Raw genomic sequence first — 26,051 nt, 5'->3', positions numbered from 1 at the left:
CGCCTAAATTGTAAAGTTCGTTTTTCAACATAGTGTCTTGTACATCTCTCCTATTAAATTTTTTAACAAATATTTTCTTTTAATTTTTATGATGGTCCTGGGTTGGCTTTCGAGCTGTGCCTGATTTTTTTTTTTCTTAAGGCTAGTGTTCTACCACTTGAGCCACAGCTCCCCTTCTGGCTTTTTGGTGGTTAGTTAAAATCTCTCAGACTTTCCTGCCCAGGCTGGCTTCAAATTGTGATCCTCAGATCTCAGCCTCCTAAGTAGCTAGGATTACAGGCATGAGTCACTGGAACACAGTGACTTTTGATCTTCAAAGAAAATTTCATAAGACTTGTTGAAGTATGCTTTTAGAATATGTTCTACTTGCACATAAATATTTTAAGTTTTATTCCCAGTAGAGCCATTTGTGATCTTCTGCTTTGGCTACCTTTGAAAGCAATGGATAGAACACACTGACCAGGATAGGCTACTTGCTGTCTGTGCCTATTTTTTGCAGCTGCATAAGGATGAAGGTATCAGTTCATGGAATCCTTGTGAAGAGTATAATGAATTGCATACATTGGATGTTTAGGACAAGATTTGGCACAATTGCATACATTGGATGTTTAGGACAGGATTTGGCACACAGAATATGATTAGTTATTGTGTCATTAGTATTTACAAAGAAAAATGCAAGGAAGGTAAAAGCAAAAACTTATTTTTCCTATTATGGTATTACAGACAAATGTTAATGGTTATGATTAGACTATCTTTGAAGTCAGTTTGACCTAGATTTAAATCTCAGTGCCTTCCCTTACAGGGCATGTACAGACTCAGCCTCTGTCTGGTAGAATGTAATAATATTCTCTACCATGTGAGTACAAGAGTTAAAAAAGATAGTGGAAAGAAAGCCTTAAAATACATGGACACACATAAATACTGAACAGATAATTATTGTCATTGTTTAATGGAAAGATGGCCCAATTTGGATCCTGTTCTGTATTACCAGCACTTAAGAGGCTGAGACAGGATTGAAAGTTTAAGGTTAGCCTGGACTGTACAGTGAGACCCTGACTCAAAGCAAACCAGTAACCTAAATTGGTATTTCTATCCTCCCTCCCCCCTCCTTCCCTCCGTCCCTCCCTCCCTCCCCTCTCTGTCCCTCCCCTCTCTGTCCCTCCCTTCACTCCTTCCCTCCTTCCCTCCCTCCCTCCCTCCCTCCCTCCCTCCTTCCTCCTTCCTTCCTTCCTTCCTTCCTTCCTTCCTTCCTTCCTTCCTTCCTTCCTTCCTTCCTTCCTTCCTTCCTTCCTTCCTTCCTTTTTGGTGGTACTGGGGTTTGAACTCAGAGCTTCATGCTTGCTAAGTAGCCTCACCTCCCTACCACATGAGTCAAATTTCAGCCCTCTAGTCTTTTATATGCAGATTTTAAACAGTTATTATTACAGTATTAGTACTTTTTCATGTCTTATTTTTTCAAGTAATATGTCCTATCATGAATGCCTTTCACAGTAGCTACATAAACTTCAAAGCTATTGTCTTAATGACTGCAGAATGTTTCATTAAGTAGTAACAAAAATGTGTTTCACTCTTTAGTAATGAGTATTGAGGTTATTTCAAGCTTAGATGCTTATAAATGTGAAACTTTCTTTCTTTCTTTTTTTTTTTTTGGTCCATTCATGGGGCCTGAACTCTGGGCCTGGGTGCTGTCCCTCAGCTCTTCAGCTCAAGGCTAGCGCTCTACCACTTGAGCCACAGCGCCACTTCTGGCTTTTTTAATTTTTACTTATGTGGTGCTGAGGAATGGAACCCAGGGCCTCAGGCATGCAAGGCAAGCGCTCTACCACTGAGTCACTTTCTCAGCCCCAAACTTTCTTATACATAGACCTTCCTAGAAAAAGATTCCCTGGAATACTCTTATCTATATGTAGCTATTTTTATGGTTCTTTTAATATATTGTTTCCCTTACTGAGCAATCTGGGTGTGACTTGCCATTTTATCTTCAGTATCTCAGCACCTGATCAGTGTTCAATAGTTATTGACTTAATGAACACCTTATTATTTCCAGAAATGGTAATATTTCTTTATGATTCCTTTTTACCCCCATACTGGGGCTTGATCTCAGGACCTAGATGCTGTCTCTTAGCTTTTATGCTCAAGTCTAACAATCTATTACTTGAGCCACTTCTGGCATTTTGGGTGGCTAATTAGAGATAAGCATCTCATGGGCTTTCCTGCGCAGGCTGGCTTTGAACCTCAATAATCTGATCTCAGCCTCTTGCATAGCTTGGATTACAGTTGTGAACCACCAGTGTCTTTCTATTTTAATTATGTGTGTGTATATGCATATATTCATACATATATACATATATATATATATATATATATATATATTCTTTTTGACACTGAGTATCTAACCCAGGATGTTGCACTTGCTGGGCAAGTGCTTTGCCACTGAGCTACATCCCAGCCCTTAATTACAGTTTTAAAAGAAAAAAATACTGTCCAGCAATGGTAACAATATTGAACACAAGTAATATTTATTGAGCACTTTTAATACCCCAGGCATTATCATGAGTACTTGCATGCATGGATATATTCAAGCTGCTCAGCAATGGTTTGTGGTGACCTACTTTACCATTTTATACATGAGAACAGACAGAGAGGTGAGGGGATTTGTCCAGAAACACAGGTGCCAAGTAGTAGTACCCAGAACCAAACAAATTAGAGCACTTGACTAGGCTGGGTGTTTCTAAGATCCTGAGAATTCTTCCTGATTTTTCTCTTCCAAGAGCCCAGTCATCCATTTACTTCTGCCAGTGTTATATGATTTCTTGGAGAACCAGAGTGGTTAGCCAAATTCTGAACTAGGTATACATCACAGCTGTGCTCCAGCTTGCATCCAGGATCATATATCAGTCTCCTAAAAAACACCAGAATTGATTATAAAGCTTGGGCATAAAAGTAGTCTCTCCTTTATACCACCCCAAATGAAGGATGTGATTTTTTTTTAAGCTTAAGAGTTTGTATTGAAGGAAAGAATTTCACGACATTGTTTAACATTTATAACTTAATTTATAACTTCACCCACCCAGAAGTTATTAATCATACAGGAGTATATCTGTGATCAAGCAACACAAAGGATATGATCTTTTTTTTTTTTTCTTTTTTGCTTATGTGGTGCTGAGGAATTGAACCCAGGGCCTCAGGCATTCAAGGCAAGCGCTCTACCACTGAGCCACCTTCCCAGCCCAAAGGATATGATCTTAAGAGTCAACCCAGTACTGTTTCCTATTTAGCAGATGACATAGAGTGATTTTCAAAAAGTATCAATTATGTCACCATTACATATATTTCTTCAACTTTTTTCTATTTACTAGTTTACCTTGGGGCTTAGGAGTTTTAATAACATTTATCTCAATAAGTACTGCAAGGCTTCTTGCAGACATATGCGTATAATCTTACCACTCTGGTGGCTGAGACAGGAGGATCACAAGTTTGAGGACACCCTGGGCTGCATAGAAAGATCTTATCTTAACCTGCTCTCACCCCAAATAAACATACCAAAAAAAAAAGCAAACAAAAGCTAGCAGGTGGCTTATTTTAAGACTATAATTACCTATTTTTGGAGATTTAATTTCTTAAATCATGTAGTCACTTTCCTCCATGTGGTTTTTATTCTGATTTAGCAGGTTAATTTGTAATGATAAATATTTAAAATTACAAAAAAAGGCACTACTTCTTAAGCTTACCCTGGATTTACTGTTCTTCCACTCCTAAGACAAATAAGAAGCCATCATGGTTATGATGCCAATATTAATTACAGCACTTTAGCTCCAAGTTATAATCTGATACCTTACTCATCAGCCATGAGTTTTGTCCCCAAGAGATACTGATTATAGCATCATAAGTCCTTCAATAGGAAATAAAAGATTTTTCTAGTTGGTGATAGACAGCTCATCAAGAAACCTGATTTAGGGAATTAGAATCCCTTCGTACAACTTCTCCTCGTCCTCGTCCTCGTCCTTGTCCTCCTCCTCCTCCTCCTCCTCCTCCTCCTCCTCCTTTCCTGCTCCTCTTCCTCTTCTTCCTCTTCCTCCTCCTCTTCTTCCTCTTCTTCTTCCTCTTCCTCCTCCTCCTCCTCCTCCTCCTCCTCCTCCTCCTCCTTCTTCTCCTTCTTCATCTAATAAATAAAATGCTACAAAATAGAAACTATAATTGATAGACACTATTGGAACAGAACTGCGTCCTTTGTTCTTCAGCTTCTCCAAGGTACATGAGCAAGCTTAGAAACAGGAAGCCAAGTAGAATTGTGGTGAGATGCTTTTGTTCTTAAGGTAATTTCAAGAACTATGTGGTTTGTTTTCTGCCTCACCTAAATTTATAAAAATAAGACCACTCTAGGTATAGAAGGAAATAACTTCAGGAAAGTAGGAAGGACCAGGCCTAAAGTGATAGGTTATTTTCTGACAATTTGAGATGAGAGCCTCATAACCAGAGCTTTTAAAAGGAAGTACTATACTGAAGGCTGAAAGTCACAAAACCCTGAGTGTGACTCTGGATTCTGTCAACTTCCTAGTTGAGTATTGTTGGTCAAGTTCTTTACCTGTCCCAGTTTCATTTTCCTCCTGTGACTAACTGGTTCAGGAAGGTGGGAGTTAGATAAAGCAGGTATCTAAGGTGTTGTCCAGTAGCCTGCTCAGCAATCAGGATTCTTCCCATGTGTCTCTGTTGCAGACAATTGCTGAGACATAGGAAAAGTGGGTTTACACTCCTGATGTCTCAGCACTTGCATCTTACAGGTGATGAGAAGAGCTTGTGAAATATTTATTGTGAAATGTGAACAAGTAGGGCTGATATTTGCCTGTAGGACACAGAATGAAAGTAAGGGTGCACCTTGCAGTGGGAGTCCAATTGTGAGAAGCCTCCCAATCAGATCTAGTCCTTAACAAAATAAATAGTTGCTTTTAGGCTCCTGGGAGAATGGAAGGTAATGGGTAAGTTTTTTGGATACAGCAGCATTATATGTTGTCTCATTAAATTCTTAAGAGTAATTCTTCAAGGGCTGGGAATGTGGCTTAGTGGTAGAGTGCTTGTCTAGCATGCATGAAGCCCTGGGTTCAATTCCTCAGTATCATGTAAGCAGAAAAAGGCAGAAGTGGTGCTGTGGCTCAAGTAGTAGAGTGCTATCCTTGAGCACAGAGAGGCTTAGGGACAGTGCCCAGGATCTGAGTTCAAGCCCCAGGACTGACAAAAAAAAAAATGAAAGAAGTGTTTCTCACCTCCTGCATTTTATTTTATTTTATTTATTTATTTATTTTGGGTCCGGTCGTGGGGCCTGAACTCTGGCGCTGTCCCTCAGCTCTTCAGCTCAAGGCTAGCACTCTACCACTTGAGCCACAGCACCACTTCCAGCGTTTTTCTTTTTGCTTATGTGGTGCTGAGGAATCGAGGGCCTCGAGCATACCCAGGGCCTCATGCATGCAAGGCAAGCGCTCTACCACTGAGCCACCTTCCCAGTCCCTCACCTCCTGCATTTTAGAAGCTAAACAACAACAACAACATGTTATATAAGGTAACTAGCCATTGTGGAAAAAGTTAAGAAACTCAGATTTAAATCCTAGGTCTTACATCTTCTAGTTATGAGGCTTGAATATTTTTTTTCTCTTTCCTTTTTTTTTTTCTCTTTCCTTTGCTTTCTTACTTGGAAAAACGACAGCAAAAGTTTCTTACTTCCAGATAATGTGATGTTAGGAAAATGAACCCTTAGATATGTATTAAAATGTTTTTTTCTTTCATACATTTGTTTCTAACACATTTATAAGATTATTTCTTTGTTGCTTTGTATGTCCCTCCCCCACAGTATAACCCCTGCTTTAACTATATTTGATGTCGGTATAATTTGTGGAGGAGATGGGGAAAACAAGTCGTTTAAGGATACAGGTGAACCCGTCGCAACTATGAGAAGTACAAGTTGTCATTGTAGAAAACGAACTTTACAACTTTGGTGCGGGGGGGGGGGGGGGGATTATTGGGGTTGGGGGGCGGGAGGAGGCTGGGAAGGGATGTGAAGGGTAAACAAAGGAGAAGGCTGCAATGCTTGATAAAAAATGTACTCATTATCTTGCCCATGTAATTGTAACCCCTCTGTACAGTATGTTCACAAAAAATTAAAATTAAAAAAAAGTTTCTTACCTTGTAGCAATGTTCAGAGGATTAAATGAGATAATGGAGGTAAGCCCATAACAAATTATTATTAACCTCAATGTTGCTTTGATTTGGTATGATAAGTTTTTGGCTGAAAATACAACTTTAGGAAATTACATTTTGATCAAAGAGAATTCCTGATTAGAAGACTCAAGAGAGTCACCCTAAATGTGAAGATCATTCGTTTTTAGAAATGCATGGATCTGAGGAAGGAAAAGAGTGGAAATAAAAAGCAAAAGAAGAATTATTGGGGCATCAGTTGGATTTATTTAGTCTGTTAGAGACAGTTCATTGACAAAATAGACAAGCATGTTTCTCACCATTTTATCTCAGAATAGGCCAGAAACAAGAAATGTGGCTGGGCTTAAGTCTGATGATCAGTGAAAATATAACTCATAAAAAACAAACAAACAGAATTTTGTTAGTTTTTGGTTTGTCACAGCCAAGAGCTGGTGCTTGGGGTATTCCAGACCAGGGCAGGCCTGCCTGAGTGTAGGAGAGCATTGTCTTATGATTAGAACAGGCATGAGCGAAATGCACAGTGGTCAGAATGCCAAGAGTGGAGGTTTGTAAGCAAGTAGCAAAGGTTGACATCGATGTTGTGTGCGGGTGTGGTGCTTGGTTCCTGAAGAAAAAAATTATGTGAAGTTCCAGTCAGCGAAAACAAAACAAAACAGAACAAAAACTATGTAAAGGTCACATTTTTCTTGTTTCTCAGTGGTACTAGGGATTGAAGGGCCCCACACTTGCTACACAAGTGATTTTACCATTGCCTCCAACCCTGCGTTTTTGGCTGGTTAGTTTTGAGATAGGGTGTTACTTCCTTCCAGGAGTGTGATTCACTGCCAGGGGCATCGACTCACGTGACCCTGTCAGAGTTCCTGTGTGTCGTGAGGGTCCTGTACCCGGGCACCAGACTCAGGTGATAGTTTGCCCGAAGTGCCATTCATTCTCCTCCTAGTTAATCATGTAGAACAACGCCTCAAGATTCCTTTTGTGTTTTCTAATGGAGAGCCCCCCCGCCCCCAACCTGGCTTCCTCTTTTATTATCCTGAACAACTCTTCCCACTCACTGATTAAAGGTTGCTAATTGTCCACATCCCCCACAAATTGTTTAAGGTAATCTTTCTGTACCATGATTGTCCCATGACTACAGAATTACCTTTTATGCTCCTATGTTGTATATAGTCATATGATGTTTTGTCCATACCCACATGGTATGGTCGCTTTCTGCCTACCAGACACTGCATTCCTGCGTCTTGCTGTGTGAACAGCAACAATTCACCTGTGTTAAGCTTTATCTTCTAGCTAGGACAAAAGGTACTTACTACAGGGCCCAGTGGTCAGTGGAGGAGTCTTGTGGACTCTTCTGCCGGGGTTTGCCTTGAACTGTGATCTTTTCAATCTTGGCCTTTCCAGGTAGCTAGGGTTGTAGATGTGGGCTGTTGTGTCTGATTAAAGGTCACATTTAAAAAATTTAAATAGAGTAAGTCATATTGGAGGGTGAGGAAGAATTTTCTATAAAAGAGCCAGGCTTCCACTTTTGACTTTTTTTTTGGTCAGTCATGGGGTTTGAACTCTGGGCCTGGGCGCTGTCCTTGTGCTCTTCACCTCAAGGCGAGGGCTCTACCACTTGAGCCACAGCGCCACTTCCGTTTTTCTAGTGGTTTATTGGTCTCATGGACTTTCCTGCCTGGGCTGGCTTTGAACCACGATCCTAAGATCTCAGCCTCCTGAGTAGCTAGGATTACAGGCGTGAACCACCGGTGCCCGACTCCACTTTTGACTTTTCCTCTTTGGAGAGTCTTACACTTTCTTGCCCGGGCTAGCTTTGAAATGAGATCCTCAGATCTCAGCCCCCAAAGTAGGTAGGCTGGCAATTGCCAATAATGGAAATGACTGTAGCTTTTCCTTCTGTTGTTTGGGCACAAGACATCTCGCTACATCAATTGGGCTGCATTCAGTTTTTTGCTGAGTTTCCTATCTGAGTTAAATAATAAAAGGTCATTTCCACTTTTTAGATGTTATTATTTGCAGGTGCACTTTTTTTCTCTTGCAAATTGTGAGGATTAAATATTCTCTTTGAGGAGAGAAAGTTTTATAATGTGAATCGAGGAGATCTGAGACTTAATGCTCTACAGTTATATCTAAAGAGTCTGGGTTATTAGGGGAAATAAAAATGAATCTTACTCAATAGCCTATTTGCCACAAATGGAAAATTATATTGAAGCTGTACATTTTATCAGGCTAGTCCTACTGAGAAAACATTGTATTTAAAATAATTTGTAGATGAAATTAGATATTGATTTATGTATTAAGATTCATGACATTTGTTTGGGAACAGGACTGAAATAACTGATTTGTTTAGCAGAATTTAAGGGACTAAAATAGCTAATTTATCAGGATTTTTGAGTAGAGTCAATAAAAGAAAGTCTCTAGCTATGTATAGAGCATTGTAGTAGAAGTTTCCACGTTCACATTCTAATGTAGACTTGTAAGTCTCCCCACCCCCCAACCCTACCCACTGTCTTCCAAAATCCCAGATTTTAGGCTGTCCTATCTGCTTGCCTTGAGCCAAATCTGTGCTCTACTTCTTAGTTACTGTGTGGTTCTGGACAGGAATTTCTCTGGGCTTTGGTCTCATCTCTCGACCTCCTCTAAGCAGATGGAAGGGTAAAATAAGTCGACAGTGAAAAAAAACAGTACAGTGCTTGTCATGCTATATATAATTTTAATTGTATTATTGTTATTTGGTGTTATTCCAGTTTTATAGATGAGGAAGACTTGAATTTCAAAAGAATTGGACAGCATCAGATTAAAAGATGCTATATTGTGATAGAAGATCTCTTCCTGAGAGCTTTGCTAAGCATTTCTTTCATCTTTCTATGAGAAAGCTGGTGTTTGTATCTCTCTCTTCCCTCCCTCCCTCTGCCCACCTCTTCTTCCCTACTCCCTCTTCAGATTATGCTCATGGTGTGCTGGGTTCTAGTGTTGGTTCTATGTGTTCAGTGATGAACACTAGCCAGATGAACACTCTACTATCTTAGCATGAAATTTTCTTTATTGGAATGAATGCTATACAAATAGTAGGACCAGGCAATATGATCCAGACTGTGACTGGGCTATTTAAGCTGGAGTAATAATGAGAGTATGAGAGGGTCTAATTTCAGTGGAGGTGCTGAATGAGTTGAGATCTAAGTACTGCCAAGTGCTGGATGTCTGCTCCTGGGATGGAGAGAACAGTGGAAGATGAAGAAAGAACTGAGGATGTTTCCTGAGTAGAAAGTAGGCCTGGGGGTAGGGAAGACGGAGGATACAGGGTAGATACAGTGTTGGGAAAGTGAGCTAGAAGCTGATTGGGCAGCCTAATAACTAGAATAAGTAGTTGATGTCATTGTTAGAGGGAGAGTTAACTAGGAGAATGACAGATTTGTGCTCTTGTTCATGTGTCATGATTCTATATAAAGTCAAAGAAAATATTTGGAAACAATTTTTATATAAGTCCAAAAAAATAGAAAACTATAGTAAAAGAGAAGTTTTTTTGTTTTTTTTTTTGGGAGGGGGGTCCGGTCCGTGGGGCCTGAACTCTGGGCCTGGGCGCTGTCCCTCAACTCTTCACCTCAAGGCTAGCGCTCTACTACTTGAGCCACAGTGCAACTTCTGGCTTCTTTTTTTTTTTTTTTTTCTGCTTATCTGGTGCTGAGGAATTGAACCCAGGGCCTCATGGATGCCCAAAAGTAGGATTATTGCTGTAGCTAGGCATCCTAATACTAAATTGAAGAGAAGTGGAGAGAGTGGACATCCTTGTCTCTTTCCTGATTTAAGAGGATATGGCTTTAGCTTTTCATCATTAAGTATAATGCTGGCCATAGGTTTGTCATATACAGCCTTTATTGTATTGAGGAATGTTCCATAGATTCCTAGTTTTTCCAGAGCCTTCATCATAAAGGGGTGTTGGATATTGTCAAATGCTTTTTCTGCATCTATGGAGATAACCATGTGGTTCTTATCCTTGCTCTTGTTGATGTGAAAATTATATTAATTGATTTGCGTATATTGAAGCAGCTTTGCAATGAATCCTGTTTGATTGTGGTGTATGATTTTTTGGATGAATTGTTGAAGTCGATTGGCCAAAATTTTGTTGAGAAGTTTTGCATCAATGTTCATCAAAGAAATGGGGCTATAGTTCTCTTTCTTTGATGAGACCCTGCCTGGTTTTAGGATGAGGGTTGTGATGGCTTCATAGAAAGAGTTTGGTAGTGAACTTTCTCTTTCAATTTCATTGAAGAGTTGGAGGAGTATTGGTGTGAGCTCTGCTTTGAAGGCCTTGTAGAATTCCACTGTAAATCCATCTGGTCCTAGGCTTTTCTTAGATGGGAGGTCTCTTATTGCTGTTTCTATTTCAATGCTTGATATGGGCCTGTTAAGATTGCTTAACTCATGTTGGTTTAGTTTTGACATGTCGATATTTGCTAGGTGTTTCTTCACTTTTTAGTTTACTGTGTAATATGGTATTCCTGTAAAGCAATGATTGGTTGGCTGGCTGATAGATCCATGTATCCATCTATCCATCTATTCATCCATCCATCTATTCATCCATCCATTCAAGAGACATTTACTATTTGCCTTTTGTGTCCTATTTTTTTGTGGTATATATCTGGAAGAAGACAGAAGCTCCTAGCTTTAAAAGGTTTGCATTCTAGGGGGATTAAATAATTACAAAAGAAATTTAGATAGTGAACAGTTATTACCAACTACCAGGTAATTACCAAGTATTTACTAGTTTTAACACTAAATATTGTGGTAAGCAGATGAAGGTGTATGATTTTAACGAATTTTTGTGGACAAATCCATGTTTTATCATTTTTATTCAGAGATGAGGCTGCTAGGTTTATAGAATTTAATATCTTGTGCAAAGTTGCAGAACTAGTTTGAACATAATCCTAGGTCTCTGAGTCATTGAACAATTACAGTGCCATTCATTGATAAAGATAGGGAGCTTTGCTGTGCTGCTGTCTTTTCCCAGGAAAATGCTGGAGCTAAGGCATTGAAAGCTAAGTACCTGGAAGGTGAAGAAGTTGGACAGTGCCATTCTTGTGGCTGCCCTTAAGCCCCTTACCTCTTTCAAAAAACATTTGTTATTTTTATTATGAAGGTGATGTACTGAGAGGTTACAGTACAGTTACATAAGTCAGGTAAAGAGTACAATTTTTTTTTGTGGGGGGGGAGGTCTGATCGTGGGGCCTGAACTCTGGGCCTGGGCACTGTCCCTCAGCTCTTCAGCTCAAGGCTAGCGCTCTACCACTTGAGCCACAGCACCACTTCCGGCTTTTTTCTTTTTGCTTATGTGGTGCTGAGGAATCGAACCCAGGACCTCAGGCATGCAAGGCAAGCGCTCTACCACTGAGCCACCTTCCCAGCCCTAGAGTACCTTTCTTTTTGGATAGTGTCATCCCTTCCCTCTCACTTTTCCAGTTTTCCTCTCCCACCGCCACCCACAAGTTGTTCATTTTCAACATACTGTCTAATGAGTACCATTGCTGCATTTGTTTACCATTTTTCCTCTATTTCTGCCCCCCCCACCCTCCCAAAGACATATGATGAACAAACAAGATAAAAGGAAACAAAAACAGCAACAAAGAAAAAAAACCCTCTTGTTTCCATTTCCTGGAGTTCATTTTGATAAATATTATTATGTATGATCAGAGGCACATAGGCATTGCGCCTTTCTGTTCCTCTCCCAAGAGTATGCTCCTTTGGTCTAACTGGGTTTGAATGCCTAGAGTCCTATATAATTTATTATGTCTCAGTATATTTTAGATCTAGCTTCTATTTGTGAGAGAACACATGTGCCTGTTTGTCTCTTTGAGCTTGGCTTACCTCACTGAACATGATTTGTTCTAAGTCCATCCATTTCCCTGCAAATGGTATCTTATTATTCCTTCTAATTGCTGTATAAAATTCTGTTGTGTATGGGTACCACTCATCTATTGTAGGATCCTCACCCTTTCTTTATCTGTATTTCTCACACTCATGACCAGCCCCCATTTCTGATTTCTATCCTCTCCCAATAATGTTTCATATCCTCTCTGTAAGATTGCTTCCTGTCTTTTTCCATGTGATGTATCTAACTTGTAGCACTTCTCAAGTGGTTTTCACTCCTCCATTTTCTCCCAGAGACCAGTGGCTCCTTGAATAGAGACATCATGTCCTGTACACATTCCTGTATCCTAGTTTCTGCATGACCCCTTACACACAGTGACTGCTGCTGGTATTGCTCGAAAACCCTGACCCTCAAGAACGAGTTATTTCCAGTGGGGTCTTTAACATTAGTCTTTTATCATTGTGATAATTAAGAGAGCAGTTCTCTTTTGTTAAGAGCTCTGTATGAATATGCCTTTGGGGGACTGTTGTAGAAGTTTGCAGTTTTTGTGAGGTCTGATATTACTCTCTTTGGTGCCTCTTAGGTAAGCAAGAGCTCCTCAAGGAAGTATCAGTGTTTGATAACAAAGTAAATATACCATCTGGATTTAGTCATCTTTGCGTCTAACTTATTCCTCGTCCTCTAAAGACCCAGTTTTGTTTTTCCAGTAATTACCAGTGATCTGAGAGAACACAGAGCGGGGAATTTGTGAAGTGTTTTACACTTTGTGGCAATATCTTTGGAAAGCATTGCTCTGGTTTTAGAGAAATGAGACCGTTAGATAGTGTGCTTGCCTGCACATTGACAAATGAAGACAGCCTTCAGGGGAGAGAGAAAATAAAATAGCGTTGGTTTATAGTTTGCCAGTCCAAAAGCTTTTAAACTGTACCTGTAAAGGCAGAGCCCCTTAATATGTACTCTGCATTTTGGGTATCACTGTGTGGTAAATGGTATAAATTTAGTCCCTATAAGCCTGATCTCTTGGGGATGAGATTTAAAAGTGTTGGAATGAACTTTATTTGAGAAGACTCTATCGATTAGGCTTTGATTTGGCCTTTCCTTACCAAAGAATGATACTAAATAATGACTAGCCTCCCTGGTTTTTGTTGTTGTTTTAATTCACTTTATTCTCTCTCTTCCTGCCCTTATTCCCTGCCTTCTATTTCTAACTGTTCTTCTAAAAAACAAAGACCAAGGTGGTGTGAGACAGGAGAAAAGAGGGAAATAAAATCAGCTGTCTCATCGTGAACATAATTGATTTAATAAATAAACGTCTTTCAGTTCCCAAGGCAAACCTCAGATCTTCACTAATGTCAATTAGTGTTCAGCTCAATACGTGGCAGTGGTCTTAATTTAGATGGCTGGGAGAGTTCACACATTCTTGCTTTCCAAGGAAGGAGTGTGCTTTTCTTGTTCTAAAGATAGATTGTACACATTTACTCACTACTGTACAACAAGTTTGAAAAGGAATTTATGTGACAGTTTCTGTTCTTTCCTCTTCAAAGTAGGAGAACAGTTTGTAGAAACTAAAGCTGAGAAAGGTAATAGAAGTTCTCTGGACTCCACTAGTGTGCAAACTCTGTAAGGACAAGGCCCTTGTCTTGTTTGCCCAACATTTAATTTCCAATGCAGATAGTAGCTGCATAGTAAGTGTTTCTTAATTGGATTTGTGGCTGAGTGAATGAGAATAGAAATGAGCATTAGCTGAGTCTTATGATTTGGTGAAATTAGTTAAATTTTTTTTGTATTTCCTTTAGTTGCAAAAAGAAATTGCCTTGCTTACTTAACTTAATATAATTTTTTCCACTCTTTCCATTTCCTAACAAATGCGGCAATGTCATTCTTTCTGATGGAGGCATAGAAATATAGGTCCCATGGTTTCCCTTATTTGCAATAACTAGTATATGTCTGAGTCAAGCAGAAAAGGTCAGATAAGTTGATGTTAGGGGAATGAACCCCAAAATAAGTATTCAAATGTTTTTTTCTTCCATGCAATTGTTTCTATATTTATAAGATGGTATCTATGTTGCTTTGTATGTCCCTCCCCCATGGTATAACCCCAGCTTTCACTGTATTTGATGTTGGTATAATTTGTGGAGGGAAAGGGCAAAAACAAATCGTTTAACTAGGGATACAGGTGGACCCATTGCAACAATGAGATGTGCAAGTCATTAGGTCGGAAAAACGAACTTTACAACTTTGGTGGGGCGGGGGAGGATCGGGTGGGGGGAGGTGAGGGGAGTATGGGAAAGGATGGAAAAGGGAAACAAAGAGGAGGCAACAATGCTTGATAAGAAATGTACTCGTTTGCTAATCCATAAACCTTATTGAAATTAAAAAGAACTGTACTCGTTATCTTGCCCATGTAATTGTAACTCCTCTGTTGCCATTCTACAAAGGCGTTTATGAATACAATATATTTTGATCAGTGTCACCCCTTTAAAAGTTCTCACCCATCCCTCAAAATTAGGTCCAATCCTTTTAGAGGAGACTAGCATAAAGATTACAATATAAATTATGTAAAAGATGATTAAGGAGAATATTTCATCACTTCCTAGCTAAGTGAGTTGCAAGGAATCTCAGAGGTGATGCTACTTGCAAATTCTTCCGTGTGTGTGTGTGTGTGTGTGTGTGTGTGTGTGTGTGTCTGTGTCTGTGTCTGTGTCTGTCTGTCTGTGTGCACATACCAGTACTGGGGTTTGAACTCATGGCTTGGACATTTTTTTGCTCAAGGATGACTCTACCTTGAGCCACAGCTCCACTTCTAGCTTTTTGGTGGATAATTGAAAAGGAGTCTTTTGGATTTGTCTGCCTGGGATGGCTTCAAATTGTTCTCACATCTGTCTCCTGAGTAACTAGGATTACAGGTATGAGCCTCTTGGCTCCTGGTTTGCTAGTTCTAGAGCATGCATTCATTGTGTCTTAGCATCACAGGAAGCATGTTTTAGGTCCAGATACTGGGCTTCAGCGCTGGAATTTCTGTTTCAGTCATTGGTAGGGACTGGGGTCTCGGTTTGCTTCTGGAGTTTACCTACTCTTTCTGGCATACAGCTGGGTATAGAAGCTCACAGTATCTGTAAGTCCAAGGCAATCCTTGGTAAAAATGAGTAGCCTAAGGAACCCACCAGAATGTCTAGTGATACTATAACTAGGGCTCACATCTCCTGGCTCTGATCACAGTGCTCCCGACCCTATAGTTGGCTATTTTCGTTCAGTGAACCTCCATGGAGCCTCCTTGGCTTCTCTCAAGATCCCTCAGTGCTCTTCCTTCTAGTACAGGGGCAGTTTTTAGGGTGATGGCCCTGGCAGAATCTTAAGGACCTTCTGAATCATATCTTGTTTCATGTTCATTAAATGTACTTTATTGTTTCTCTACTGATGCTTTTCGTTATGCCACATCCCCTTCTCTTGGCTCAAAACAAAACCCAGGAGGAAGTACCTGCCTTTCTCCTGCAGGCCCATTCCGCATTTCAGGTTCATTCACGCATCAGTATAAGAGAACCACTCAAGTGTTTATTAAAGGTAGAAAACTCTGGGGCCTGCTTGAGGGCTCTATAATCAGCATCTTCTTGGGGAGATCCTCGGAAAATGTATTTTAAATTCCCTCCATTATTCTTCCCACTGTTTTGTAGTCCTGAGAACAATGAGTCCTTTTCCCACTGTTTGAGGTTCTTAAGACCCTATGTCATAATTATATTTAAATCCTCTGACTTGTAGAACTAGCTCCTTCCATGTTTTTGTGAACATCAATTAGTTGTACAAGAGAGTTTTATTTTGACATGTTCACATATGCATACAAAATAGCTTGAGCACATTCACCCACTCTTATCTTTCTCCCTGCTTCCCCAAACCACGCAGATAGGCAGGCTGGTATGGACAGTCATGGAATGAGAGGTACAGATAGGCAAAGGGGGCCACTGAACATTGGGTGGGGTGCTGTGTGTGTTCCCTATATATCTTGAGTGAATGTATTAAGCCTGTTGACTTTTTGTTTCCTCACCAGTAAAGTGGGGCTAACAATAGCACTTTCAGCTGAGTGCCAGTGGCTCATGCCTGTTATTCTAGCTACTCAGGAGGCTGAGATCTGAGGATCATGGTTCAAAGCCAGCCTGGGAAGGAAAGTCCATGAGATTCATGTCCTATTAACCACCAGAAAACCGGAAGTGGTGCTGTGGCACAAGTGGTAGAGCACTTGCATTGAGCTGAAGAGCTCAGTGACAGCACCCAGGCCCAGAGTTCAAGCCCCACGACTGACCAAAAAAAAAGAAAATAGTATTTTCTTAGGAGTTTTGTGGGTATCAGGTAAGGTGGATTCAGGGATGTTGTTCAGAGATAAAGATTTGCTTGTGGGGTGTATTGGACATTGCTCCCAAGACGGTTCTGTGAAGATCTTGGCCACTTTTAAGTTGTTTAACTTCTCTGAGGCTCTTTTCTTATGATTAAAGCAGGTGCTAAGTCCTCTCAAGCAGATCTGAGCATGTGTAGAGAAAGTATACATGAAACTGCTGGGTAAAAATAAAATTGGAGATATTATAAAGGTTAACTATGAGTCTACTTTTCTGAAATGACTTTGTGGCCATAACCTGGATTTCCTGAAGAGAGAAGGTTGTGATAAATGCAAAGGGGCGTGTCTATGAAATATAGCATTTTCAGTTTTCTTTCTTCTCTCTGCAGGGAATTAGAATAATGGAGATGCTGCTAAAAGAACAGTGTGGTGCTCCCTTAGCTGAATAAAGAATCATCAGTGAGTACCAAAAACAAGATCAGAATTATTCACTCAAGTCATGTTTTTGGCTTTATAAACCTGGTATTATGTATCAGTCTCCCTGGGCAATTCACACAGCACATTTCTTAGTTATATATACAGCACATGATTGCACAGATGTTTTCTTATCTGCTTAGTACCTTTAGTTACTTGGTTCTTTGATTTTCAGAGCAGTTTTGTACTTATGTGATGGTTTACAACTTCAAATTGCTAAAACTGTTCAGCATAATCTACCATGATTGGGACCCTGAAGGTGGCATAGATTTGTAAAGATTTCAGCTCAGGATGAACTGAAGCTTTCTTTTATTGTTCAAGAACAATGAAAAGAGAGATGTAAGCTATAATTGGAGCAGGAAGGATAACAAGAAAGGAACATACTGATTGGCCTTATATCTTGTCAGTCTGGAAACTAACATGGAAAAACTCAATTATAAAATGCTTCAAAATCAGAAACTTTTTGAATGACAACATCATGCCACAAATGGAAGTATTCTTCCTTGAGCTTCTGTTACTGGAACTATCAAGATACAGGTGTGTTGAAAATATTGTCTAAAGTTACCTTTGGCTATCAGTATATGGTGTCCATGAAAAATAAGGGAAGTTTGTGTTTAAACTTGGGTCCCATTCTGGGTTACATTCTCAAGTTCATTTACATATTGCACTGTGTATATGCAAATACTTCAAAGTCAGAAAAATCTCCAAATCCCACACATTTCTGGTCCCAAGCAATAGTCAACACTTTGGAGGATTCTGAATCCTCCAGTGGATTAAGAGTGAATATTTTACTGGAAAGTCATGCAGTTAAACGTCAGTTCTTAGGGCCTTGTACCTAGCTTAAGGCTGATCCTCTCCCACTTCATCCACACCTCCACTTCTGGCTTTCCACTGGTATATTAGAGAGAAGCATCTCATTGACTTCTATGCCTGTGCTGACTTTAAACCATGGTCCTCAGATCTTAGCCTCCCGAGTTGCCACTGGCATCCAGCTAAACCTTAGTTCCTTTGTTTTGACTGGGGAAGAATTCAAGCAATACATCAAACATAATGAAAATGATATATGAGCATTTCTTTGGCGGGAACTCTGATAAGCAGGTTGACACCTGAAGCTATGTAACAGATATATGCCTCTGCCTATCTGTCCCAAGTTTGTTAGGAGGGCTGCATACATGTTGCTCTTAAGTTGTGGGCACCATGGGGCCAAAAAGTCATCATCGGGCTATGGCTCCTGTCCCTGTGGGGGGGGGGGGGAAACTCTGCTTTGTTGGATAAACTCTAGTTATACAAGCCTGCATAACTCAGCCCCAGGAATTTTTCAGCGTATTTTTCTTAAAGTGTTATTGTTATAAAGGTGTTGCACGAGGGGTTACCATTTCATAAGTTCAATAATGAGTACATTTCTTTTATGGACAATGTCACCCTTTCCTTTGCTTTCCCTATTTCCTCCTCCTGTCCCTGCCTAAAAAGCAACTTGATTAGCTCTCTTTTGGTGGGACTGATTTGATGAGCCACGGAATGATTTCTTGGAAGGGCAGGCAAGGCTGCTATGGAGGAAGATTTGGTTTCTAGCGGTGACCGAGTGACTGGGGACAGTGGCTCCACTGGTTGCTCTGCAGCCAGTTACCCTGTACTGTCTAGTTGGCACATCTTCTTAGCATTGTTTGTCATGGCCTCTAGCTGGAAGCCAGACCATACCAGTGCTGAAGAGCATTACCTCCAGCTTAGAGCAAATAATTCAGTATTAACAGATAACAGGGGATTGCAGAACTATTCAGCTCCCTTTATCATCAGGTTCTCTTGTCAACACTTGAGAGAATGCCCTTGTACTAGAAAAGATAAAACTAAGTTATTTAAGTGAGAATATAGCCCAAAATGAAAGTGAATGATGGTTTACTATATATATGTGTGTGTGTGTGTGTGTGTGTGTGTGTGTGTGTGTGTGTGTATGTATGTATATATATATATAGGTAGATAGATAACTAGATAGATAGATAGATAGATAGACAGACAGACAGATAGATAGATAGATAGATATACAGACAGACTGACTGATTTTTTTTGGTTGGTCATGGGGCTTGAACTCAGGGTCTGGGCACTGTTCCTGAGCTTTCTCTCTTTTTTTTTTGACACTTGCATTGCTTTTATTTATTTTTTAAATTTTATTTTGTTGTAAAGGTGATGTACAAAGGGATTATATAAGTTCCACTTTCACAGTAAGTAGAACATACTTCCAGTTACATAAGTTACATAAAGTAATGAGTACATTTCTTTTTGAACAGTGTTACCCTCTCCCTCATTTTCTCCTATGTTCCCTTCCCTCTGACTCCCCTCCCCTCTCCAAGTTGTAAAGTTTATTTCCAACATAGTGTCTAGTGAGTATCACTGTTGCATTGGTTCACTCTTTGTCCCATAGTTTCGGTGATAACTCATCCCTTCCCCAAATCTGATAAATTTACCAAAATCAGAAACAGTGACCCAGGAATAAACCACAGGAGAAAAAAAATGAAAGACAAAAGAAATCACTGCAAACAGTACACTAAAAAAAGAAAAAAAAAGGAAAAAGGAAAAGAAAACAACATGTTGGCTCATATTAATCTTCTATATACTTCACACATATTAACTGTTTTTATTGTTGTTAGGAAGGCTAAACAAGATAATATGATTTAGTACAGCATGTAGCTGTGAACTCCGGGTCTTGCACTGTTTGTGAAAAGCAGTCTTTTCTCTCATACATGGAATGATGGAGGTCTGAATATGACCTGGGCTTCCGTTGAGGACAGTGATAATAAATGTAGACAGTCCTGAATTTCTGACTTATTTCCATAGCTCAAACCCTTCAAATACATAACCAGTTTTCTTAGTAGAGCGAATATAAAAAAGGGAATGTATACTCTTAGCATACAAATCTACATTCCTCTGAAGAGGTTTTAACTATTCTGAAGACCAGCTTCATTGTGATATGATGTCCATTGGTGATTTACGAGTCATTGTCATGGACTACCAATTGGTGAGTTGTGATTCATATATGGTTATGCAAACATCACCACAAATATGATAGAACATTATGAGATTTTGATCTTACAGCCGTGATGTTGCTTTATTCTACTCCATTCCATTTTCTTGACTATTTCACATTTTTGAAGCTAGAAATACTTCTGTTTTGAGGGAACTTTTTATTTACCTAAAGACAGTTGTATGGAAAGAAAGGAAAAAGTTGTAAGTGAGGAAACTATTGATTTCATGGGTGGTAAAGGGTTACATTAAAAGAAAGGAGGGTGGGTAGCAGGCTCATGCCTGCGATCCTAGGTACTCAGGAAGCTGACAGCCGGAGGATGGTGACCAGATGGGCAGAAGTATTCAGGGGATCGCCATCTCAACAGACACATCTGGGTTTGGTGTTGATGTCTGTCATTACAGTTGTGTCAGGAAGTATAAATAGGAGGCTGTGGTCCAGGCTGGCTCAGGCAAAAAGAGAGACTGTATCTCAAAAATAGAAAAAGACTAGAGGCCTCTCTCAAGTGGTTGAGCACCTGCCTAGCAAGCTCAAAGAACTGAGCCTAAACCCCAGTACTACTGGGCAAAATAGGAGAGATTCCACAGTTGGAAGGCAAAAGTCAGTAATCCATAGCATATAAGACAATCTAGCTTATTGTCTGCTTTTTATACGTAAAGATTTTTTCCCCCTCTAGAACACAGCTGTGGTATTGACTGTGTCCAAAGCTAATATAGCAGAGTAGTGTCATTGTGTCTAACATATTTCCTATCTGGTCTTTTAAGAAAACATTTGTTGCCTTCTGAATTAATGTCTTAAGTTAATATCAAGCAGTATTTTGGTGACTACTTACCCTTTTAAAATAAATCAATAGATCATATTTTATGAGTCCAATGTTTGTAGTCTGAAAGTTTATTTTCCCTGTATCTTCAATTCTAATATCATTGATTTGTGAAGAGTTGGATGAGGGAGTGTGTGTGTGTGTGTGTGTGTGTGTGTGTGTGTGTGCGTGTGTGCGTGTGTGTGTGTGTGTGTGTGTGTGTGTGTGTGTGTGTGTGTGTGTGTGTGAGTATTGGGAACTTGAACTCAGACCTCAATCTCTCACTTGTTCTTTTGTTTTTTTTTTTTTTTTCACTCTAGGCTGGTATGCTATCACTTGAGCCACATCTCTAGTTCCTGTTTTTTGCTGGTTAATTGGAAATAGGAATTTCACAGACATTGCTGTTCATGCTGGCTGTGGAATGTGATCTTCAGCTTCCTGAGTAGCTAGGATTACAGGCATGCAGATTACAGGATTACCAGCACCTGGCTTGGATGAAGCTATTTTACAGTATAAACAAATACTAAAATAATAACAGTAAAAGAGTTAAAACACTAGCAATAGTGGTCATTAAAATTGCTCATCAAGTTCAGTGCATATCCACAATGAAATAGAAACACGGGCTTTGTGTTACCACACATGTGCTGGCTGTAATTTACTCAGTATTCCAACTCTGGAATTATACACTTCTCAATTTCTGTGTCTGTATGTGTGTGTGTGCGCGCATGTGTGCACACACGCACACGCGCCCACACACACACACATTTGCTCAGTCCTGGGGCCTGGGTGCTATTTCTGCGCTTTTGTGTTCCAAAGCTAGCACTCTGCCACTTGAGCCACAGCTCCACTTCTGGGTTTTTGGTGGTTAATTGGAGGTAAGAGTCTCATAGACTTTCCTGTTCAGGCTGTCTTAGAACAATGATCTTTAGTCTCAGCCTCCTGTATAGCTAGGATTTAGGTGTGAACCATCAGTGCCTGGCCACTTCTCAATTTTTAAAAGACATTTTAAACTTTTTTAAATAAAGCTTTTTTGGAACACAGCTGTGTTATTGCCTGTGTCCAAAGCTATAGTAACAGAGTTGAGTCATTGTGCCTAAAATATTTCATATCCGGTCCTTTAAGGAAACACAAATGCTGCTAGGAAGAGTAATATTTTTTACATTACATTGTATTTACTTCACATAGAATGTGACTATGTGGTGTATGGTACCTAGCGTTAAAGATGCTTTAATAGAACATCCTGTTCTGTACGTCCAAGTAGACAATTAAAAAGCTCCGAAGGTGATTTTTGTCATGAGCTAAATGGAGGTGCATAAATCTCACTAACCAATATGCTTGTGGCATTGCTGCTGACACATCCATTCCATTGAGTTTTGATTTCCTGTCATTTTTGAATAAAACAAATAGCCTTGACATCTGTGAGTTCTTGCCGCTGGCAGTCGGGAGTTAGGGCTTGGTGAGTTTGATAACATAGTGGTGTTGTATCATGTTGAAATGATTAAGACTTCAGATTTAGCTATATCTTAGACGTCTCTGAGCCACCTCTGCTGGGCAGTTGACTTAATAAAATAAGGGCTTTCTCTGTTCGAACATCATTAGGAGGTAGGAATGCAATTTCTTCAAGAATTATCCATCGTGATAGAATTCAAGTGACTCCCAGGAGTTACCTCAGCAAAGAGGCAAATAAGTATTGATTTGTAAGACATGTTTATTAGGTGATAAAGCTTGTTTTCTTTTCTCTTGCAGGGATGCTGTGGCTGTGTCTTAAAAAAAAAATTTTTTTTTTAAAGAATCACGCCTGAGCCATGACACATCACTGGAACAGCAATACAAGTTTGAGGACATAGTGTTCATGGCTTAAAGAGGAGCTTTGCCTGCCAGGACATGAAGCCATATACTCCCCTGGGGCCTGCTTCACATTGTGGCACTCACAGACATGAGACTGTATACCTGGATTCTAACGACCCAGTCTCTTTTATGATTTTTACAAATAAAGGGACAACCTGTATACCATGATGTTTAGGCTTCCTGAGGATGTCTTGTGATTGTGGCCGTGTCAGGGCAGTCAGAGACGGTATCAAGGTTACAGAGGGATCTTGTGCCCAGATGTTATGGGTATCATTGTTTTCAGGGTTTGATGAGATTATACTGGAGCAAATAAAGTGGTCAGCCTTGGCTCCTGGTTTCTCAGGGGCTTGGAATGAACAGACATGTACCAGTCTGTGTTGAAACTTAGCCATATGCCTATCAGTGTTGCAGAATCTCAGAAATCAGAAGACTTTTGATTTCTATTCATCAGTGATGCACAGCTGCCATTCCTATATCTTTGTACTGTAACCGTGTGTTCTGTATGCCTCACTTCATGGTGGGCCACTTCTGGGCTGTGACATGCATCATGTGGCCCAGAAATGATTGACACTGTGTGAATTGACACTAATCCTCCCAAAGAACTTGGAATAGAGAGAGAAAGACAGGTTGTAGTTGTGGATTCCACTAACTTGTTCTGTGATGTGAAAATGGTTTAACTTTCTGATTTATACAAGCAAGGTGGGGATAAGCAGGCATAGATCTAGATAGATCTGTGGGTTGTGATGATAAACAAAGTAGATTAACTCCAGGCAAACAAGTTTGAGAATCAGACACAAAGATGTGAGTTTGAATCCAAGTGCTGATTGCTTCTATTCAGTGGTCATAGACAGTTACAAATCTTTCTAAAGTCATAGAAAAAAAAATTGCTAGATGAGCTGATAGAATGGACTCTGGGAACTTGTTGGACTGATTTAAGATCCTGTAGATGAGGTGTCTAGCATACTGCCCAATGCATGATGGGAGTCTAGTCAATAGATGGTGTCAGTTCATACCAGGAAATGTTTAAGGTCTATTACTGCATGAAATGCTATTGAATATCTACCTTTCCAGCTGTAATTTAAGGTGGTATTAGAATGTGAAAATTAGGCGATAGCAGTTTGCATATCCCATGAGGAAAGTCAAAATATAAATGCATGTTACCGACAGAAAACTTGAAGAGCAGTAATAATTTGGAATTCATCTTAAGGCAAAAATTGGGCCATTACCAGTAGGTCTTGCTCTTTTCTTTTAATATTTAAAAAAATTCCTGCTTAGTACATTGGTAAGTTTCAGAGCAATTGTGCCTTTTCATACATGTCTTCTACTATGCACCTCTTCTTTGTGTATTTAAGCTATTTGTGCCGCCTGAGTTTTGTCTCGGGATAATTTCCCTACTCCTTTTTTATTTTTAAAGGTTTTTTTTTTCTGCTTCAAAAAAAGGTATTTTATTCTTTTTTTAAAATAATTTTATTTTTTTTTTTTGTGAACATACTGTACAGAGGGGTTACAATTACATGGGCAGGATAATGCATACATTTCTTATCAAGCATTGCAGCCTCCTCCTTTGTTTACCCTTCACATCCCTTCCCAGCCTCCCCCCCCATCCTCCCCCCATCCCCCGCACCAACGTTGTAAAGCTCTTTTTCAACATGACAACTTGTACTTCTCATTGTTGCAACAGGTCCACCTGTATCCTTAAACGACTTGTTTTTCCCCATCTCCTCCACAAGTTATACTGACATCAAATATAGTGAAAGCAGGGGTTATACTGTGGGGGAGGGACATACAAAGCAACAAAGAGATAATCTTATAAATGCGTTAGAAACAAATGCATGGAAGAAAAAAAAACATTAGAATACATATCTAAGGGTTCATTTTCCTAACATCACATTATCTGACCTTTTCCGCTTGACTCATACATATACTAGATATTGCAAATAAGGGAAACCATGGGGCCTATGTTTCTTTGGGCCTGGCTTACTTCACTTAATATAATTTTTTCCAAGTTTTTCCATTTCCTAACAAATGGGGCAATGTCATTCTTTCTGATGGAGGCATAGAATTCCATTGTGCATATATACCACATTTTCTTGATCCATTCATCTACTGAGGGGCATCTGGGTTGGTTCCATATCTTAGCTATGGTAAATAATGCTGCAATAAACATAGTTGTGTGGTAGCTTTAGTGTGGTCTTGTTTGTAAACATTTGGGTAAATGCCCAAAAGTGGGATTGCTGAGTCATAGGGGAGCTCTATGTGAAGTCTTTTGAGGAACCTCCATACTGCTTTCCAAAGTGGTTGAACAAGTTTACATTCCCACCAACAATGAAGTAAGGTTCCCTTCTGTCCACAACACCTCCAGCATCTGTTGTTGTTAGAGTTCTTGATTTTTGCCATTCTAACTGGAGTGAGATGGTATCTCAATGTTGTTTTGATTTGCATTTCTTTTATGGCTAGGGAGGTTGAGCATTTCTTCATGTGTCTATTGGCCATCCTTCTTTCCTCTTCAGAGAAGTTTCTCTTTAAGTCTTTAGCCCACTTATTTATTGGGCAGTTGTTTCTTTGAGGATTTGTTGTTGGGGGGATTTAATTTTTTGAGTTCCAAGTATATTTTAGATATGAGACCCTTGTCTGTTGTATGGCTAGTGATGATCTTCTCCCAATTCGTGGGCTTTCTATTGATCTTGCTAGCTATGTCCTTTGCCATGCAGAAGCTCTGCAACTTCATGCAATCCTATTTGTCCAACCTTTCTTTGATTTGTTGTTTCCGGGTCTCTATTCAGAAAATTTCAGCCTGCGCCAAGGAGACCTAGGGTTTCTCCTATTCCATCCTGTAATGTTTTCAGAGTGTCTGCTTTGACTTCGAGGTCTTTGATCCATTTGGAGTTGATTCTGGTGCAGGGTGATATATAAGGATCTAGCTTTAGTTTTCCACAAGTAGTTAACCAATTTTGCCAGCACCATTTACTGAAGAGGCTGTCTTTCTTCCATTCTATTGTTTTAGCTCCCTTATCGAAGATTAGATGGCTATAAGTCTGTAGGTTCATTTCTGGGTTTTCAATTCTATTCCATTGGTCCTGAGGTCTGTTCTTATGCCAATACCAAGCTGTTTTGATTGCTATGGCTTTATAGTAGAGTTTGAAATTTGGTATTGATATTCCTCCAGCAGTGTTCTTTCCGTTGAGGAGCGTTTTTGCTATTCGGGGTCTTTTATTGTTCCATATGAATTTTTGGATTGCCTCTTCTATTTCCTTGAAGAATGAGGTTGGAATTTTGATAGGTATCGCGTTGAATTTGTAGATAGCCTTGGGAAGTATTGCCATTTTCACGATGTTAATCTTTCCAATCCAGGAGCATGGGAGGTTTTGCCATTTTCTAAGTTCTGTTTTGATTTCTTTAAAGGTTTTTTTTATTCTTTTTTTTTTTTTTGTGAAAATACCGTACAGAGGGGTTACAATTACATGGGCAAGGTAATGAGTACATTTCTTATCAAGCATTGCTGCCTCCTCCTTTGTTTCCC

At 39.7% G+C, this 26,051-nt stretch overlaps 1 protein-coding gene across 1 annotated transcript in view; it reads left to right on the top strand.

Moving 5' to 3' along the window:
• Prelid2 (PRELI domain containing 2) overlaps positions 1–22,699 on the top strand; it is a 103,230-nt gene extending 80,531 nt beyond the window's left edge. Inside the window, exons 6-7 of the mRNA XM_042692117.1 lie at positions 16,784–16,853; positions 22,430–22,699. Of these exons, the coding sequence (XP_042548051.1) occupies positions 16,784–16,843 (60 nt within the window). The 3' untranslated portion in view covers positions 16,844–16,853; positions 22,430–22,699. The remainder of the gene's footprint in view (positions 1–16,783; positions 16,854–22,429) is intronic.
• The last annotated feature ends 3,352 nt before the right edge of the window (positions 22,700–26,051 follow it).

The sequence above is a fragment of the Dipodomys spectabilis genome, unplaced genomic scaffold (genome assembly GCF_019054845.1).
Source record: "Dipodomys spectabilis isolate Male_0828 unplaced genomic scaffold, ASM1905484v1 ptg000147l, whole genome shotgun sequence".
Lineage (NCBI taxonomy): Eukaryota > Metazoa > Chordata > Mammalia > Rodentia > Heteromyidae > Dipodomys > Dipodomys spectabilis.
Note: the sequence above shows the minus strand (reverse complement) of the source record. Positions and strands in the feature narration are given on the sequence as shown.